General features: G+C 40.1%; 2 protein-coding genes across 2 annotated transcripts in view; one reads left to right on the top strand and one right to left on the bottom strand.

Annotated features, from left to right (window-relative positions):
• Positions 1–8,055: 8,055 nt before the first annotated feature.
• On the bottom strand, positions 8,056–10,799 carry zgc:172182 (coiled-coil domain-containing protein 89). Its single transcript, XM_034134659.1, has 7 exons — positions 10,654–10,799; positions 9,351–9,823; positions 9,024–9,154; positions 8,805–8,941; positions 8,652–8,728; positions 8,463–8,562; positions 8,056–8,369 (listed from the first exon to the last, which is right to left on the bottom strand). The coding sequence occupies exons 1-7, from the start codon at positions 10,711–10,713 to the stop codon at positions 8,283–8,285; spliced, it is 1,065 nt and encodes a 354-aa protein (XP_033990550.1). The 5' UTR covers positions 10,714–10,799; the 3' UTR covers positions 8,056–8,282.
• A 952-nt stretch (positions 10,800–11,751) lies between these two features.
• lrp2a (low density lipoprotein receptor-related protein 2a) overlaps positions 11,752–17,022 on the top strand; it is a 52,939-nt gene continuing 47,668 nt past the window's right edge. Inside the window, exon 1 of the mRNA XM_034134706.1 lies at positions 11,752–11,821. Coding sequence (XP_033990597.1) covers positions 11,752–11,821 — 70 coding nt within the window. The remainder of the gene's footprint in view (positions 11,822–17,022) is intronic.

The following is a 17,022-nucleotide window of genomic DNA, read 5'->3' on the forward strand; positions in this document are numbered from 1 at the left end:
GGACGTCCAGTCTGTTGGTTTGGAGAGGACTGAGGGTCTTTCCTCTGCGAGGAGGACCAGGCCTGATGGAGGAGCCCATGCTGGGCATAGCTGATACCAACTGCACAGGCCTTGTCTGTCACTTTATTTGACTAAATGTGTTTACTTATACATTTAATAGGTTTACACCTTCTGTCCATATGTGCTTTTTTATTTAAAACATGTTTGATTAACTTTTGGTTCAGATTACAATAAATTGAATTTGTATTTGCACTCCTTTTGTCCATTATTCTTACTGAAAATGTTAGATTACACATTCACATCTGACTGAAGATTGGCCCCATTTATTTGTGACGTTGCAAACTCTGCGGTACAAGGTACAGGTGTTGTGAAGCTCATAAAGTGAGGCAAATAGAATTAATCAGCTGATGGAGTGTAGATGTGGAAATAGGTGCATTCGATCAGCTGACTTCACAATAAAAGTAGTTTCTTAGTGAATGTCCTGTACTGGTCTTAAAATCTCATAACATCAGCTTTTAATTTTCCTCTTGGATGTTCTTCTTGACCCTCAGAGAAGGAGAAAATGTTGAGTCGTGTCTTTCAGGCATGTCCTTTCCTAACAAAAATCACAGGAAACATAAAACATATTATTGCAGAACAAGTGTGTTATTTATGAAAGAGGTGTGCTTGTGTTTAGGGGCTGAAGATATAATTATTTTGTAATTGTAATGTTTTATTTTATTTCAACAGTGAGCTACAAAGACAATCAGATTATGAATGAACAGTATGACATTCATCAACATTGAAATATATTTTATTATCAAAATAATATTTAACTGTTATCAAAACTTAGTGCAACTGTAGAAGCTTGCTCTGTTCTCTCACTGAAATCATAACTTTTACCACGTTTTTTACAGACAATATTGAGAGATAAATAGTAGCAGTTCTCACTAATAGCTTTGCCTTCAATACCTTAAATTAGAAAGCTGACAAAGTAATATTGCTTGTTAACATGTAACCCTTTGCATGGAAAAAACCCTCAACTTCACTGATGTGTAGGTGATCTAGTATTTAGTATTGTTTAATGGAATGTATATCAGTGTATTAAAGTCAATACTTCATTTATTTAAACCAATATCTTTCTTGATTCTTTGTACAGTATGAAAAAAGAGTATTTGTACCTGTGCTGAAGTTCACTGCTGTGAGGAGTCCAGTTCTGTCTCTCACTCTCTGGTCCAGCCTGTCTGCATCACCTGGAAACTTTAAACAAACAGATATATATGTAAAGAACTATGTGTACAAACAATATAACTTATTCTCTTCTGTTGAACATGTTGGATTGTGTATTGCCCGAGTCAGGGTCCTTTTTATTTTACTGTAACTTTGGAAGTTGTGTTACCAATGCTTACTGTTTATTTGATACCAATTTGGTAATGCAATTAATAAAAACAACAAGGTTTGGGTTCGTTCTTCAGATGACTGTGACGTTAATGTGTAAGCTCAATAATGAACTCCAGCTCAACCAACCATATTGTAATATCTAAGTAATCATCTTGAAATATGACATTAATAATTGTAATATACACACATCTTATTGTGAGGTTGATTTCACATACACTACTTCGACGTTAGCTTGTCTACATACTTGAGCATAGCCAATTTAAATTAACCTTAGCGATGCATACAGTTCCTACCTACATAATAAAATATCTCTCTAAGTTACAAGGATGACCTTATTTTATCAACCTCAAACAGAAGCCTTTTGTTCTACAGTACTATCTCACTTAACGCTTAACACTTGTCTATTTCATTTTAACCTTTATATATACAGTCTATGGTTTTAAGTTAACTTGGAGGATACGATTAGCATCGTTAGCACCGATGTAGCTACCACTTGCTTACACGCTAACCCAAGCCTTAACATTCATTACGTAGCTGATTAAAATCATAAACACATAAATAAAGTACTCGAATTTCACTTACCGCAAAACGGCATTCATGCACCGTCTGTTTTAACCGCAGAGCGAGTCACAATAGTCCGATATATAAGCATGAAGAACAAACAAACACGGCCGGGGTCAAGTTGTGTTCCCTGGATGAACTGGGCAGGCAGAGTCCCTGTAGCTTCACGGACGGAGCAGCTAGCAGAGAGACAAGAAGCTAACAGCAGCAGTCACTTGACAGAGCTGTCACTCAATGTGACCACGCCCTAATTTATGCAAAAACTTTAAGACCTAATATAAATAAAAGGGTCATGTTAGAAAACAATTCACTCACAGATCCATAATCATGAAGGTGGAATCTAACTATATCTATAATAATATTTATTGGATCCATGGGTAGAAACATGTTTTTTTAGGCTGTAAAATTGGGCATTTTAACATGGGGGTCTATGGAAATTGCTCCTTTCTGCAGTCAGCGCCTATCGGCCAATATATGAACTGCAGTTTGTGGCACTTCCGTATTGGCGTCCCGGCTCTTCCCCAGAGTTTGCCGCTTGGTTTCAGGCGAGGTGTTTCTCCCTGGATTGGAAACTAGTGAGCTTTCCCCTCTGGGATAAAACGATAATATAACATTAGCAATTAGCATGCTAGCTGGACATAATGCTACCTCTGTGGCTACACTGAATGAATTGAGGTAAAAAATTACTTACATGGTAGTTGCTATAATTTCATGTGTCATTTGCAACATTCATTCTACATGTTAATGGTAAAAGCTTAAACAGTTGATTACCTGCATGCCAAAAAGACTGATGTTCTAATATTTTTGCACATTTAAAAAATGTAATTGAAATTCAATTTTTTTTTTTTTATTGATTGTTATAATTTTACTCAGCAATGTTATGTTAGATGTCAATCCACTTACACTGTAACTACTCTGGCCTTGAAAGAAGGTTATGCATCGAACTGATGTCCACTAATCCCTATAAAACAAAGTTCAAGCATACATTAAGCACAAAACAATAAATAAGGGCACTTTGATATTTATTTTTTATTTGATATTTGATCCTATCTTATCTTCTACTTTACACCTGCATTTTGTACACTGTCCCTGCCTGCACCATGTCCAATGTTGTCTCTGTTGACAACCTACTAGGCGATTAAACTGATCTTGTATCTTGCTTATTTCTCCTCTTAGGAAAGCGGGCACGGGATGACAGCTTCCTTGACACCATCATGGCGATGGAGGACCTCCGTGCCATGGTCAGCAAGGAGAATGAGGACCTGCGTGCCAAGGAGATGCAAGACGAACGGCTGCTGCATTCACACAAGGCCCAGGAATCGGACGACCAGCTGCTCATGGTGATGCCGCGCCATGCTGACTCGGCGGCGCGCCAGGTGGAGCAACAAAATACCTTTCAGGCTGGGCTTCTGGCAGTGTTAAGCGAGCTGATTAAATCCAACAGGCCTTCAATAAAAAAATAAAGAAAAACTTGTCGTCGTTGATAAACTGTACAATGACTTGTTGGGAGGCGTGTTGTGCAGTGGACTGGTGCGTTGGTGTTCGGATCAGGGGAGCACAGGTTCAAACCCCACTCCAGTCAGCATGTCGTTGTGTCCCTGGGCAAGACACTTCACCCCAAATTGCCTACACCTGGGAAAGTTAATTTTGTATTATTGTGATTATATATATGCCACTGTTATTAATACTGACACTTCACTTTGCACTAAGGTGTGTCTGCTGCTGAGCCTACCTATTATTGTTATTATATATATATATTGTTTTGATACTACTGACACTTTCTTTTATATTGAAAATGTTAACTTCTATTTACATTAAAACTTTTAACTTGTATTTACATGCATACGACACACCTGGGACAGCGTGATGCCGTTATTGATATTGTCTTGAGTGTGCAATAAAAGAGAACCTACATGGCGATTAAACAGATCCTGTATCTTGCTTATTTCTCCTCTGACACTTTATCTTTACAGTGACCTGTGTAGCATCCTATACATCACATGTAAGTGATTATTCTGATACCATCATGTTTCATCGGTTATAAACTGGCGAAGCTTTATTTATTGTGTCCCACCCCAAATATGTGGCTTTGAAAAAGATAATTTCATTGTATTTCAAAATGGCGTCCATCAACACAAGCACTATTTATTTATAGAAAGAGAAATGGTTAAGTTTGTAATTACCAGTGTTGTCAGTTCAATATTTTAATTAATTATAGTAAGGGAACATCTTAGGAGTTAGTGTAGTGAGTTTCAGAGCAGTGTAATAATTATTTGACCTAAAACTAAATGTTTTTATGAACATGACATGGGGATTTACTAACTTTTGATTTCCCCCATTTTACACGACACAAATGGAGGCCACTATGGGCCAAAACTAACACGTAGGTTTCTGTAGGGTTCATGGCAGACGGATTCAGTTGCTCTCAGGAGGATATATAATAAAGGTGTGTTAACTGCTGAGCCTATTTACTGTGCATACGACACACCTGGCACAGTTTATTAATTTCACACAGGTTACGCAATCCTTCTTAACCGCCTTCGCTTCCGAATCAGCATTGCTATTGCATTTGACTGGTCGACGATCTGTATTTGTGTTTGCTTAAATAACAAGGTCGGAAGGTAAACAGACGCCTCATACAGTATACAGCAGGTGGGCGTGGCAGTATACGCAGGAGGTTTTTCTTCTTCTCTCTGTTTTTTGGCGGATTGCAACTTTAAGGTGCATACCGCCACCTACTGTACTCGCCGTGAAGTTGTTTGCGGCCTGCCAGTAAACCCAAAGCAGAAGAAGAAGAAGTGACGTTGGCGGCTTCATTTGCCTAATCCACCCCCAGGAACTCATTTCGGTGTGAACGCGATCTGCTTTAGTTCATCAGAACTAAAAGAGTTCTCATGAACTGAGTTCTCATGAACTATTGTGGGAAAAGTACTTGGTGTGAACGCGCCTCTTGATGTATGTCATCCCAACTTCACAAACTATGTGTATCAGCATTCTGCACTGAAGATTTACCATTGGATGTTCAGATTCATATGCTCACTGTTTGTTTTGGTGATTTAAACACTGTTTATGTTGGTATTTTCAATTATCTCTGAATAAAAACCCCTTGCTAAATAAGGCTACCTAATATTTATCCAAAAAACATCATATAATAGTAAAACACCAACAGAGACTATTTGACTGGACAATGACTACTTAAACTCTGCTGATACTTTATGCTAATAGGTTACTTACATAGGACTACTTTTACTTGAGTAATGATTCAAATGGAGGGCGTTTATGTGAAGTGGAGTGTTTTCAGAGTGTGATATATATTTACTTAAAGGTAGGGTAGGTAAGTTTGAGAAACCGGCTCGAGATCGCTAGAATTTGAAAATACACAACCGGAGAAAATCTGCCACTTCCTTATAGAGCCCCTCCTCCAACACACACAAACACGCACATGACCAATGAGGGCACGAGATAAGTTTGTGCACAGATGGAAGGCTGACAGGCAGGTAGGCCGTACTTTTTACAGTACTACGGCTTCCACAGATGAAATATTTTTATGGATTTTTTGTCAAAGCACTTAAGATATTCATTGCTATCAGGATGTTAAGAGCATTCCAGGGAATATAACAAAAAGTGTATCTCGAGCCGGTTTCTCAAACTTACCTACCCTACCTTTAAGTACAACATCTGAAAACGTATCCACCACGGATTTTAAGACACTGGCATGGTTTTAGTTAGCACTTAAATACTTACCATAAACTGCAAGGGTACACTACTTATCACACAGATAAACACAACTGCAGTTCTTATTATACATCCATGCTGCAGACGGGGTTGTGCCGTCCTCTTCCGGTAATTGAGGGGATGGCAAGAGCAAGATGGACTGCGCATGCTCAGAGAGTCGTTTAAAGGAGAGGTGTCATGCTTTTCCGGTTATTACCCGTCCACTTGTGTGTTATGAAGGTTTTTATGCATGTAAACGGTGTGCAGAGTCAAAACCCTCAAAGTACACCCTATAGCGAGTAAAACTCTAACACAGAAAATACCTCCCCAAAACGCCTCGTTGGAGATACGTCATTGTCCATTTGATTCTTCCGGGACGGCATGATGTCAAGCCGTACCCGGAACGAAATGGACCAATCCGTGGAGCCGTTACGTTACGTCCGCGGAGCCGTTACGTTAAGCCCCCGCTGATTGGTCCAAATTGACCAATCCACGGACTTCCTCACACACACATCTGTGTGCAGGGAGCAGGCAGCTCAGCTCAGCTGATTTCTCCTCCCTGGCTGCAGGCTGATAACAGACAGTTGGGATGGCGGCGAAATTCTCTCTGCAGACCCATTCTCACAGCGTTTATCAACCTTTTTCTTACTCAATATCAAGCCACACTTATTGTTTTTACTTCGGATGTGAGTTTGTGTGTGCTCAGGATGAGTTTGGCTGTGTTTCGCTATGTATCCTAAACAAGGAAACAACACCTCCACGGAGCTCAGCGCGATTCACAACGTCCCGACCAATCAGAGCACACTGTGCTCACAGGGAGGGTGGGGGCTGGAGCTTTGGGAGCTACAACGAGCCGTTAAAGGCAGAGAGTGAAATTCAGTGAATACAAGTAGTTTACAGAGATGCTGTATGAGAAACCAATGTGAGTTTGGAAAAATGCACAGTATAAATCTATTTTAGTATACCTCAACAATGGAATTATGATCAGTGGAAATGGCCATGACACCTCTCCTTTAAATTGAGCCTTTTAGCATCGATCACGCTGATAGAGCTCTATATATTTACCTCTAGCCACCTTAACTAAATTGGGTGCTGTGGGACGGTGCTGCCACGGGACTCTGCAGACTCTTAAGCTTGGGATCAACTTTAAATAGACAATCAGAAGGATACATTACATACGGCTGTTTCTTCGAGTGCTGGAAAACACTTCTTAAACATGGACCGACTGTCACCATCAACACTTACTTTGGCTTTTCTTTAAACGCGATTAAGTGACTCAGTCGAAATTACTATAGAGTCTCCAGTCACCGAGATCACTACAAATGTATATTTAATTTCAGCAGCTATTTGGTCATATTTCTGAAAGGCAAGAAGAAAATAAAGTGGTGATCCATACTCTTTTCGACCACAAGAGGACTGAATTGCACCATTAACCCATGTTACAAATCTGACTTAAGCGTTCATGTTTTCTTCGTGTTGTTTTAATTTCTCCATGAACCCTAAACTCAAGGTAGGCTGTTTGCAAGTTATGTAATGTTATTGTCACATCTTCCTTTATTAATCAGATGTATATTTTAATAAGTGATGAACTGCTGTTAGGGAAAAAATGAAAATAATACCAACAAAACTTTTTTCTTTTTTTTAAACCTACCTTTTAATAAAATACAATGTCAATTTGAAATATTATTTTGAAAGTGTTGAAATGTTTTCCCTTATTTAGTAATTAACACATAAGAGAGGTTCAAATCAGACATATAATGGGTCACTGTTTTTTTCTTCTCACTTGCCACTTAGGGCTTAAATGTCTACAAAGTCTTTACTGCTTCTCATCATGTTTTTTTCAAGGTGAAAACACATTCAGAATGACCGCCATAGATGGAACGGAGGGTCTGATTTGCGTTCATAAGGTTCTGGACCTCCGCCTTCAGGACCCCTATGGGCCCCCAAACGCCAACAACTGCTGTGGACCCTTTGGATTCCACCTCCCTAATTATGGACGCCAATATTGTTTTGGATGAACACTACAATGCTGCCCGTGGCATGCAGAAGATTCTTCAGGCAAGCCTTGACGTGGATACTAAGACATGTTGAATGGATGTCAACAATAACTGCAATGCTAGAACCTAACTAAAGCATTATCTTACTGAATTGTTCTTGTTTTTAGGACTACAATTCATGCAGGACATCAGTGTTTTTTTTGGTGTGGATGAATTATCAGAGGAAGATAAGCTGACCGTAGTTCACGTTCGTAAGATCTACTGTAGCTTTTTTTTGTTGCAGCCCCACTGGGTAGCAGAAGGCCAAATGGCGAACCTGGTGCCTCTCCATAATACAATCAAAGGCTTCCAGAGCATCCAAGTAGGTACAATTCTGCTTGCTGCACCAATATTTCGAGATTTCAAATTCATTTAATGGACATTTGATTGTTTTGGAAAAGTCATTGAAAAGGCTGAAAAACTGGCAGAGGAGTATTCTCATGTTAAGAACTGATTCAACATTGTATTGTGATTTGAATGTGTTACATTTTGTCCTTTTTTGTTGTTGGAACTGTGAAGCAGCAAACTATTTTTGTCAAATTATTTGTTTGAATGCAAACATTGGTAAGAACACTTGTGTAAGGCTAAATGTTATCCCATCATATGGCGAAGCTTCTTATTCAACTCCCTTTCTTGCATAAGGAGGTTGGTGCTGTGTTCTTTGAAGGCTTCAAAATCCTGTAAAGTTATGGAAATGGTGTTTAGTATTTTTCAGCGATATACAAGCACCTGACTTTGAATCGCTTTTCAATATTGCAGATTCAAACAAACCTTTCTCTGCTTCCAATTTGATTTTATGGATTCATCAAGTGCACACTGGAGAGACTTCACTTTAACATCTGCATTAACAGCTTCAGCTTCCTTTTCAAATCTGGCAGGGACAAATGTAGGCAGGGACAATAATTGTTATCATTCAGGTTCTTCAAGCAGTTGTGTACTGTTGACACACCATGTATTTACCTGTGCTCTGCTTTGGACCAGGCTTTTTTCTCCTCTTTACATTTAGTCTCCAGCTGCTTGATTTCCTCTTGTTTCTCCTGTACTCAAGAGCAAAGTTATTGGTTGGTCTGTGCAGAGCTTTGATTAATGAGAACAAATACTATTTTTAATCACCTGAATTACTTTCCCCCTTTCCATAGACAAGTAGAGTAGTTTGTCTTTCTCTTTGGTGAGGCTTGTTATGCTTTCTCTCATGTTGCTTTCCTTCAAAGCATGCTCTTCTTCTGCTTTTTGTAGCTTCTGCTGAAGGTCTGGTTGAGGAGAGAAGGTCACGCGTTTACAAGTGCTTGTGCTTTGAAGCACTTCAGAGAGTGATACACAATTTCTACCCACCGTTGCACATTTCTACAGCATCTCTTTGTTGTTGCTGAGAATCATGCAATTGATTAAGTAGGGATGCCTCCTTGTTTTCATGCTGCGTTGTTTGTTCCAGGATCTTAGACTTGCATCCAGCTAATTCCGCACTGAAAGATTGATATTGGAGAAAATGTTATTTAGAATAACAAAAAATGGGGAAAAACGCACATTTTAAAAGCTTCAAACAAGAAATGTTTGACAGATTGGACAGATTAATCACTCAGATGATCAAAATGCTGTTTATTCATTTTTTGTTGATCAACCTTGGAGCAGTATTAATAATTAACGGATAATAGTTCTTACCTATATTCTTTTTCCCTTTTTTCATATTTTTCTGTCAGCTGTTTGATTTCTTGCATCAGTTTTTTAACAAACACTTCTTTATCTTGTAGTTTTTTGGAGAAAAGTGTTTTGTTTTCCGACTGCAGTTGTTGGTTTTCCAGCTTTAACTGAACATTTTGATGTTTGTGCTCGTCCATGAAAGCAATTATTGCTTGATTGTTTGAGGCTAAATCCATAAATCTTTTCTCTATGAGCTCAGCTTTCTTTCTTTCACTGTCAAGTTCTTTCTGGTATTGTGCTACTTGTTCCTCCGACTCCGTATTGATTTTTTGCAGGGCTAGACATCGAAGAAGCACTTCATCTGCTCTCTGTTTCAGCATGCAGATCAGACCTGACTGTTCGTCTATCCGGGACCGCAGCAGCCCTGTCTCTGTGGCATCCTCCACAGAAAAGCTTCGAAGTCTCTCCAGTGACTTCTGAATACCGTCCATATGCTGGAATAAGGGAAAAGCCCTGTGTTATAACATGTTACGCAGGTGCTTATGGCATCTTCTCAGTAAAGGTATGCTGTGTTTTTGAACAACAGCACATAAAGTACACCAACAATAAGCTAGTATATTTGATAGGTCAAATAGTCATCACTTTTATTGGAAGGAATAAAATATATAACATGAATAAAAATTGGACATATGCATATCATATAATAATTCAAGTAAATAACATCAGTTAAATGCAACCAGGAAGAAAAGATTAAATAACTCAGGGGCAGAATAGTTCCTGTCAATGATATAGTTGTATACCCAGTGGTGGAATGTAACTTTACATTTACTTAAAATATATATTGTGCTTAAATGTGCCATTCTGCATAATGATTTTTGGTAGGCCTACTTTAAATATATTTTGATTCTAATAAATGTTTACTTCTACTTGAGAACTATTTTGAATGCAGTACTTGTAATTGTATTTTTAATCTGTAGTATTGTTACGTTTAGCGAAGTGATTCATTGCTGTACTGCTTCCACCTGTTTAAAGCTCACTGGATTGTTATAACGTTAGAATTGCCTTTACACGTAAGTGGTCGAATTGGATTTGAAAACGTTTCTTTACTGTTTTAGTTTGGGTAGGTGTTTTTGTCAATTAAATGTCTTGCAAGTGGAGTACAAAGTTTTTCCTGCAATGTTGCGAAAACAAAGTGAAATCAGGAGACGGCTAACTAGAGAGTTAGCTAGCTAAATTAGCTAGTAACAGTTAAGCTAGTTCTAGAGTAGAGACACCAACGGAGGACTCCGCAGATTTGTCGTTGCCGTCAAACACCTTGTCATACCTCCGTCGTGTTGCCCTCCAACTTCATGAAGTTGTCTGCATTTCTTTGTGGAGTTGTCATGTTGAGCAAATCCCGGTTTTACATTGACAACAACTTAGTTTTCATTTTGCCTCAAGTTTCTCCAACTTTCAGTTGCTCGGTCGCTAATGGCAACACTTCTTTTAGCCGAGCTGCCTGTTATTTAGCAACAGATGAAGCGCTGCTGTTCCGCTGTCCGGCCGCAAGGTGGAGCTGTTGGGCCTTTGATTAGCCGCTGAAGGTATGGCTCTGGAAGAACCAAACACTGTAAAAGAACGAGTATTTTATTATGCTATAAAACTGTTCAACTCAATTGCACCTTGTTACGTTTTTAGTTTGCCAAGCTACCGTATTTGCGAGTCACTTCTCATTCTCAGATATGTCGCTGCCTGCTGTTGATTTAACTTCTTACGCTAATTGTTTATTTTTGTCACTTGGGGAAGCATTTATTTTCCTACGGGACCTGAGGTTTACCGATTGTACTCGAAAATGAATGTATGTCAAATTGAGGCATTTTTGTAATATAAGTTACACTCTTTACAATCACTTGCAATCTTCTTGTAGGCCTATCAATCTTTATGTGTGTGACTGTGTGTCAGAATCTGGTCAGAATGCAACACGGTTCCTTGGTTGGACCCGAACCAGAGATTTTAGGATTACGTGACCCGTCTTGGCCTTTTAGGATTCAGGGCAACCTAATGTAACTCTTTTCATTCGTTAGTTTGTATTTGTTTAACTCCCATCATTATTTTTCTTTACAAGTGACCGTGTGCAACCTCCCAAGTGCGGGGCAAGTAAACAGCGTGGATATAGCCCCGTGTGAGTGAAAATCACTGGCACTATGCTCGAGACAAGTCGGACCTGGCTGCATGGTATTATGCAGATTCCAGGGCCAGAGGGATTTATCCGGAGGGCCGAGGCAGGCTTGGGGGGAGCGGCTGGGCTGTCCCGGGCCTTTGTGCACGCCCCTTTTCATCAACTAGCGGGCCAAGAAAGACAGACAGAAGAAAGCACCAGCATCCCAGCCCCAGTCCCTGCAGCTCCTCCATCTGCAGAGTGGAGCTGGACGGACCAGCCAGAATGTGGAGAGCACTGCTGCTACAACTCTTCCTCGTCTTCATATGCTCTGTGAGATGGTGCCACTCTGAAGGTGAGTAGTGGGATTTTGCTTCCACGTTTCTTTGGTTCACACAGGCTGTCAGCTGAATGATTCATTGAGTACCTGCTGAGTTGTTGTGCTATTCACTTGTGCACTTGTTGCACATCAAAACAAAACAGTGCAGGGGAATTGAAGTGTTGCTGATTGATAATGATTAGCCTATGTATTTATTTATTTGTAGGATAAAGCAATATATTGAGTACCTAATGGTAATTCAAACAGGTTAAATGAATTAAATACAAAGGAACAACCTTGTTAATAAACCCACCGTTACATTAATTACACAATCTCCTCCAGTAATTGTGTCGTGGCCACTAAGTAATGTTTTTCTGGCTCTGGAGCTAAACGTTGTAGCACATAGTATTACTTTAAAGGTTGAGCACAAAGCCTTCCTCAGACAGATTGGAAGTTCTCTTGAGGAACTTTTGCCTGAGCTTTACTGTTGCTAGGTAACAGAAAAGAGCATGTGACTTACAGACAATCTGTGAGGACTGAGAGCTACTGGTACAAATCTCATTCAGTGGAGCAGATTTGACGCTGCGAACCACTAATTCAAAACTTGATTCTAGCTTCAGGAGCAACTTTATTTCCTAATGTAAGACAGCAGACAGGAGAAAACCACTCAGATACTGCTCTTTATACATGACAGTCTTGTGTTTGTCTCCTGCGTTTGTAGCACAGCTAGAGCCTACTTCTCAAATTGTAATCTGCTTTCTTTTTGCTCAACCCTTAGTATGTAAGCTCCTTAGTGTGAATCAAGCAACTAATTACACTGCAGCTGCTGCAGAATGAACCCATTTCTACCTAAGGAGAAGTGTGGAGTTGAGTAAAAACTGTACCAAGAGAAAGGTCATGGCTACAGCTTTCTTATATATATTTATATAAAATATCCTGGACCAAATTCCTCACTGTCTAACAGACACACAAACATGAAAGAAAAGAAGGAAAAGCTGGACTGTCTATGCCAAAAAGACAATATAACAGTGTTGACAGGGAGACTGTAGCATTTAGAAAATTCAGCTGGCATTTCCTTTGAATTACAGCAGTCACAGTACTTGTAGCTAACATTTGCAGATGACTACTGAGGTGTACAAAATGACCACTTGACTAAAACCACAGACTCTCAGTAAACTTTGTCAGCATGTTCACAGTGATCATTAGCTTGGATTTTTGTGATTAGCAAATAGTGATGTAGACAGTTTTTTATAAAATTCTCAGGGATTTATTTTTGACCTAGTTTCATAACCATTCCATGTTATCAAGTTCCTCCTGGTGGTGTGGGACTGAATGAATGGTCACTTCTGGATACATTCTCTAAACCCTGTTTGATCCTCCATAAAAACCTTTTAGTTTGATACTTGTTATTCCATGACCTTTTGTAACACATTATCCAGTCTATCCAGGCATTAATAGCTAATGTGACATTTTGAGGGGGTTTCACGGTGCTGCTTGCATCTTTTGCCATTTTTGCTGTTTCACACATATTTTGACACTACATTAAGTTGTTTTTCTCTGTAAATAATTTGCCGCTGAGCTCCGAATAACATAGTAAGTGCAAAGTAAGACCTTTAATGGTGTTAGTTATTACGTTTTGTTTACTTCATAAGAGGAATGTGAAACAGAATAACAGATTGTTAATGCAATCGTCAGCTATTATTCTGGTCAGATGTCACCGGGGTTAATGTGCCTTGATTCGATCATGCCTATCCTTCCGTTTGGTCTGTATTGACTGTAAAAAAGTATTCTGTTGTGATAACATTTTTAAAGACTCAAATACTTTGCCTGCACGTGCATGTTAAACCTCACGCATGCCGGCTTCTATCCGGTATAGGAGCCTAAATCCTTGTGCAACAGTTACACTGCATTAGAAACGGGGACACAGTTGGCACAAATTGAGAGCAAATCCTTTCCTTTCCAGCAGCCCCCTCAGTCTAGGTTACAGACGCTGAGGATAAACGGTGAGCGGTGACTCACTGTACACAGGAGAAATAAGTTGTCCTGTGGCTGTCTCATCGCATTGTGACAGCTTCATTTATGATTCTTTTCACTCATGCTTTTGTTAGGGCACGTACCAAAAACTATGTTGGGTTTTCCTCAATTTCAACCACACCAAGCCTTTAGTCCACACTCTATTTATTCCTCCCCCTTGCTCCCATGCCACTGCCAAAGCCCCTCGGTTTTTCAATGTTTTGTGTGTAGCAGTGAGAGCCAAAGTCACTTGTTTGGCAATTGACTGCATTCTGCTGCATTGATTTCCATATGAAATAGGCAGCAGCACTCCGCTCTGACAGCATGGATGGGTCCAGCGTTTCATGCTGCCAGCAGCCCGTTTTCTCCACTTTTCTCCACACGCATTCAGTGAGTGCAGGGGCCTGCACCAACACAAGGCGGTATTGATTAAAGCTTTGAGACATCCTTCAGGCGCCCCACATCACAAGAAAGACATGGTAGTGTGGACAGGTGTTTTCTTAATGGGTGGCCATGACAAGGGAGCTTATGTTCAACTTTTGTTTCACCTTATCGCAGGAAGTAGGCACCACTGTTGAGTACTTTTTTAGGGTGACACTTCCAGTTATGAGTTTGCATCCCTGCTGGCACCTCTTTTGTGCCATTGTAATTTCACAGTGGGGTTTAAGGCGTATGGGGGGCTTCATTCTAATGAAAATTCCTCTACTACTCTTCTTTGTTGGGCAATAGTAAGGCTTCCTTGTCTTCCTGCATGGATAGTGGGGTGCTCTCTCCTGCTGTGGGTTTAAGTTGCTAATTAGGAAAGACAAGGCTAAAAAGAAGGAAAAGGAAAACATTCAATTACACAAAACACCCCAAAAAAGCTCATAATCTGACTCAGGCTAAACACTATTAAGAATAGTTTTGCACAGTTCACCTTGGCTCTTACCTTCGTTAATATTAATTGACTTGCAAAATTGTGAGTTGTCAGGATGAAGATATTTGAGGATTAAGGAAAAGTTACAAAGACGTTCTTTACAGAATGTAAGAAGAGCCCTTGCATAAGATAGTGCTGTTGAAAGGTTCAGCTTCAGTGTATCTGTCACCTTTCCCAGAAGTAATACTGTCGGGAAACACTGGCTGCATTTGAAAGCCTCCAGGAGATTGGTTTCTCCTTGGCATACGTGCTTTAAGGTTATCCAGCTTGGTCTAAATGTATGGCGACTAAACATCTTGATCTTTTACTATCTTTGTGACTATTTCATCCATTTGATGAGCAATCTTTTCCAATACCATTTGTTGTTACATCAATGTTCAGTTTAATGACACGATTGTATTTTGGTTTTTTCGCCCTTTTTTTGTTTTTCGAATCCATCTTTCATTGTTATAGGAACTATTTGTTTTGTTAAATAGAGCGCATCTCTTTGCAGTTTTCAAACTGTACACAACACTTGCCCTTACCTCCATGCTATAGATGATGCTGAGACCTCTGGGATCACTGCCTTGCAACAAAGGCTCCCTTTGAGCAGATTGTGGGCAATTTTATCATTAGTAAACTGAGCAGGAAAAAAGGTTTGCCTCCTAGGTAGCTGCTGAAGGAGTTAAACATGCAGCTCTTTTAGCTGGGTCGGTCGTAAAGCAGTTTGGTGTTTTACTGGCTGCTTAATCTGAGACAATAATTCTGATCAGAGAGTATGCAAGGCTTTAAACGACACAGTGTATTATTCACATTTGGCAGTACTTTAACTTGCTAGTCAACACAATATCATATAACAATGTATGTATATTCTTTATGTTTAAGTGAGGTGGAGACATTGAACATAGACTTTTTAAGTTTTAATGAAATGAAATTAGTTTATTTGTATTAAATGAAAATGCATATATCTGACTTTAATGCCTGGCTTTTTGTACCTTGGCAATACAATTAAAACAAATTAAAAAGCTAATTAAAAAAGTTCATTTAGGACTTTTATCTAATTCACCAGCACCAACACTAAGTGCAGATATATTCACTTCAGGTCAGAATGACTTGCTTGAAGTGAATATATCTGCACTTTTTGTTGTTCGGAGTTGGAATCTCTATGGTTTTTGCACTTATTGTAAATCGTGGGCAGTGGGTGAGGGAGACGGGTGGACAGAGGGAGGGAGTTGAGGTGGATGGAGGTATTTCTTTAACTGTTTTTTTATTTATATCCAGAGGGCATAAGAACTGCCTCTCTGGATATAAAGTGGGAAAACCTGCGTTCCAGGAGAAACCCCAATGCAAAAATACTATAGTGAGGGTAAGGAAGAAGGGCAGATGAAAGACGGGCATGAGGTAGATGGAGGTGGGGTGAGGAAGATGAAGGAGGGTTGAGGAAGGGGAAGGGAGGTGAAGAGGGGGGGATAAAAGGGAGCTACTGTTGTCGTGAACAACTAGCAGTGGCCTGTATTCTCCTTGTCTCTTTTCCTCTCTTGTTTCTTCTCCTTTCTGCTTATCTTTTTCTGCAGCCTTGCCTCTCCTGCCTGGGTCTTCTTCAAGTGGGGTAACTCCCCCTGTTCCTTCTCCTCATCCTCCCCCTTCTTCACTTTGCTTTCGCAGCTCTGGTCTTTATTGGCCAGGTTGTCCCCCACCTCTGTTACTTTCATCTCCATCGGTGTGACTTTCATCTCCCAGCTATTTGGTTTCCTAACTAGGTCCTTTGTGGACTCCTCCTGTTTCTTTATTTCATATTTCCTCTGTTTTACTCCTGTCCCCACCGCTGCTGCCAAGCTAAGTTTATCCTCCTGTCTGCTCTCCTGGTCCTGCAGCACGACCTGTCTTGCTCCGGCCGTCGGTAAGTAGGGGAACTCTTCCAGGTATTTCCTCTCATCCTCCAACTCTTCGGTTCCACAGCTGTGGTCTTCATTGGCCAGGTTGTCCTCCATCTCTTTCACTTCGATCATCATCGTGACTTTCATCTCAGAGCAATTTGGTTTGTCAACCAGGTCCTTTGTGGATGTCTCCTCCTGTTTTAATTCTGTCACCACTACTGTCTCCATGCTATGTTGGTTCACAGCCGAGTCCTCAGTGACCTTCTCCTCCAGTTTGAGGACTTCAGACTTCAAGTTGACTTCCTCTGCCAAGCTTTCTTGCTTCTCAGGCAGGACCTTTGTGGGCATTTCCTCCAGATGCGTCTTCTTGTCCTCAATCTTCTGGAGTTTCTCCTTCATCAGTTTGGTTAGAGAAGCCCAGCTTTCTTTTTTCTCAGCCATGTCTTTTCTGA

This window comes from Trematomus bernacchii, unplaced genomic scaffold, assembly GCF_902827165.1.
Source record: "Trematomus bernacchii unplaced genomic scaffold, fTreBer1.1, whole genome shotgun sequence".
In the NCBI taxonomy this organism is placed as follows: Eukaryota; Metazoa; Chordata; class Actinopteri; order Perciformes; family Nototheniidae; genus Trematomus; species Trematomus bernacchii.

What these genes read in the sequence shown, in the direction of transcription:
- zgc:172182 (XM_034134659.1), bottom strand. Translation starts at nt 10,713, where the DNA reads ATGACAACTCCACAAAGAAATGCAGACAACTTCATGAAGTTGGAGGGC. An exon ending in TGGAGGGCAACACGACGGAG is followed by an intron (nt 9,824 to 10,653) that starts GTATGACAAGGT and finishes CCCTTATTCCAG; the next exon opens with CATATGGACGGTATTCAGAA. An exon ending in TGGTCCAAAGCAGAGCACAG is followed by an intron (nt 8,563 to 8,651) that starts GTAAATACATGG and finishes TGTCCCTGCCAG; the next exon opens with ATTTGAAAAGGAAGCTGAAG.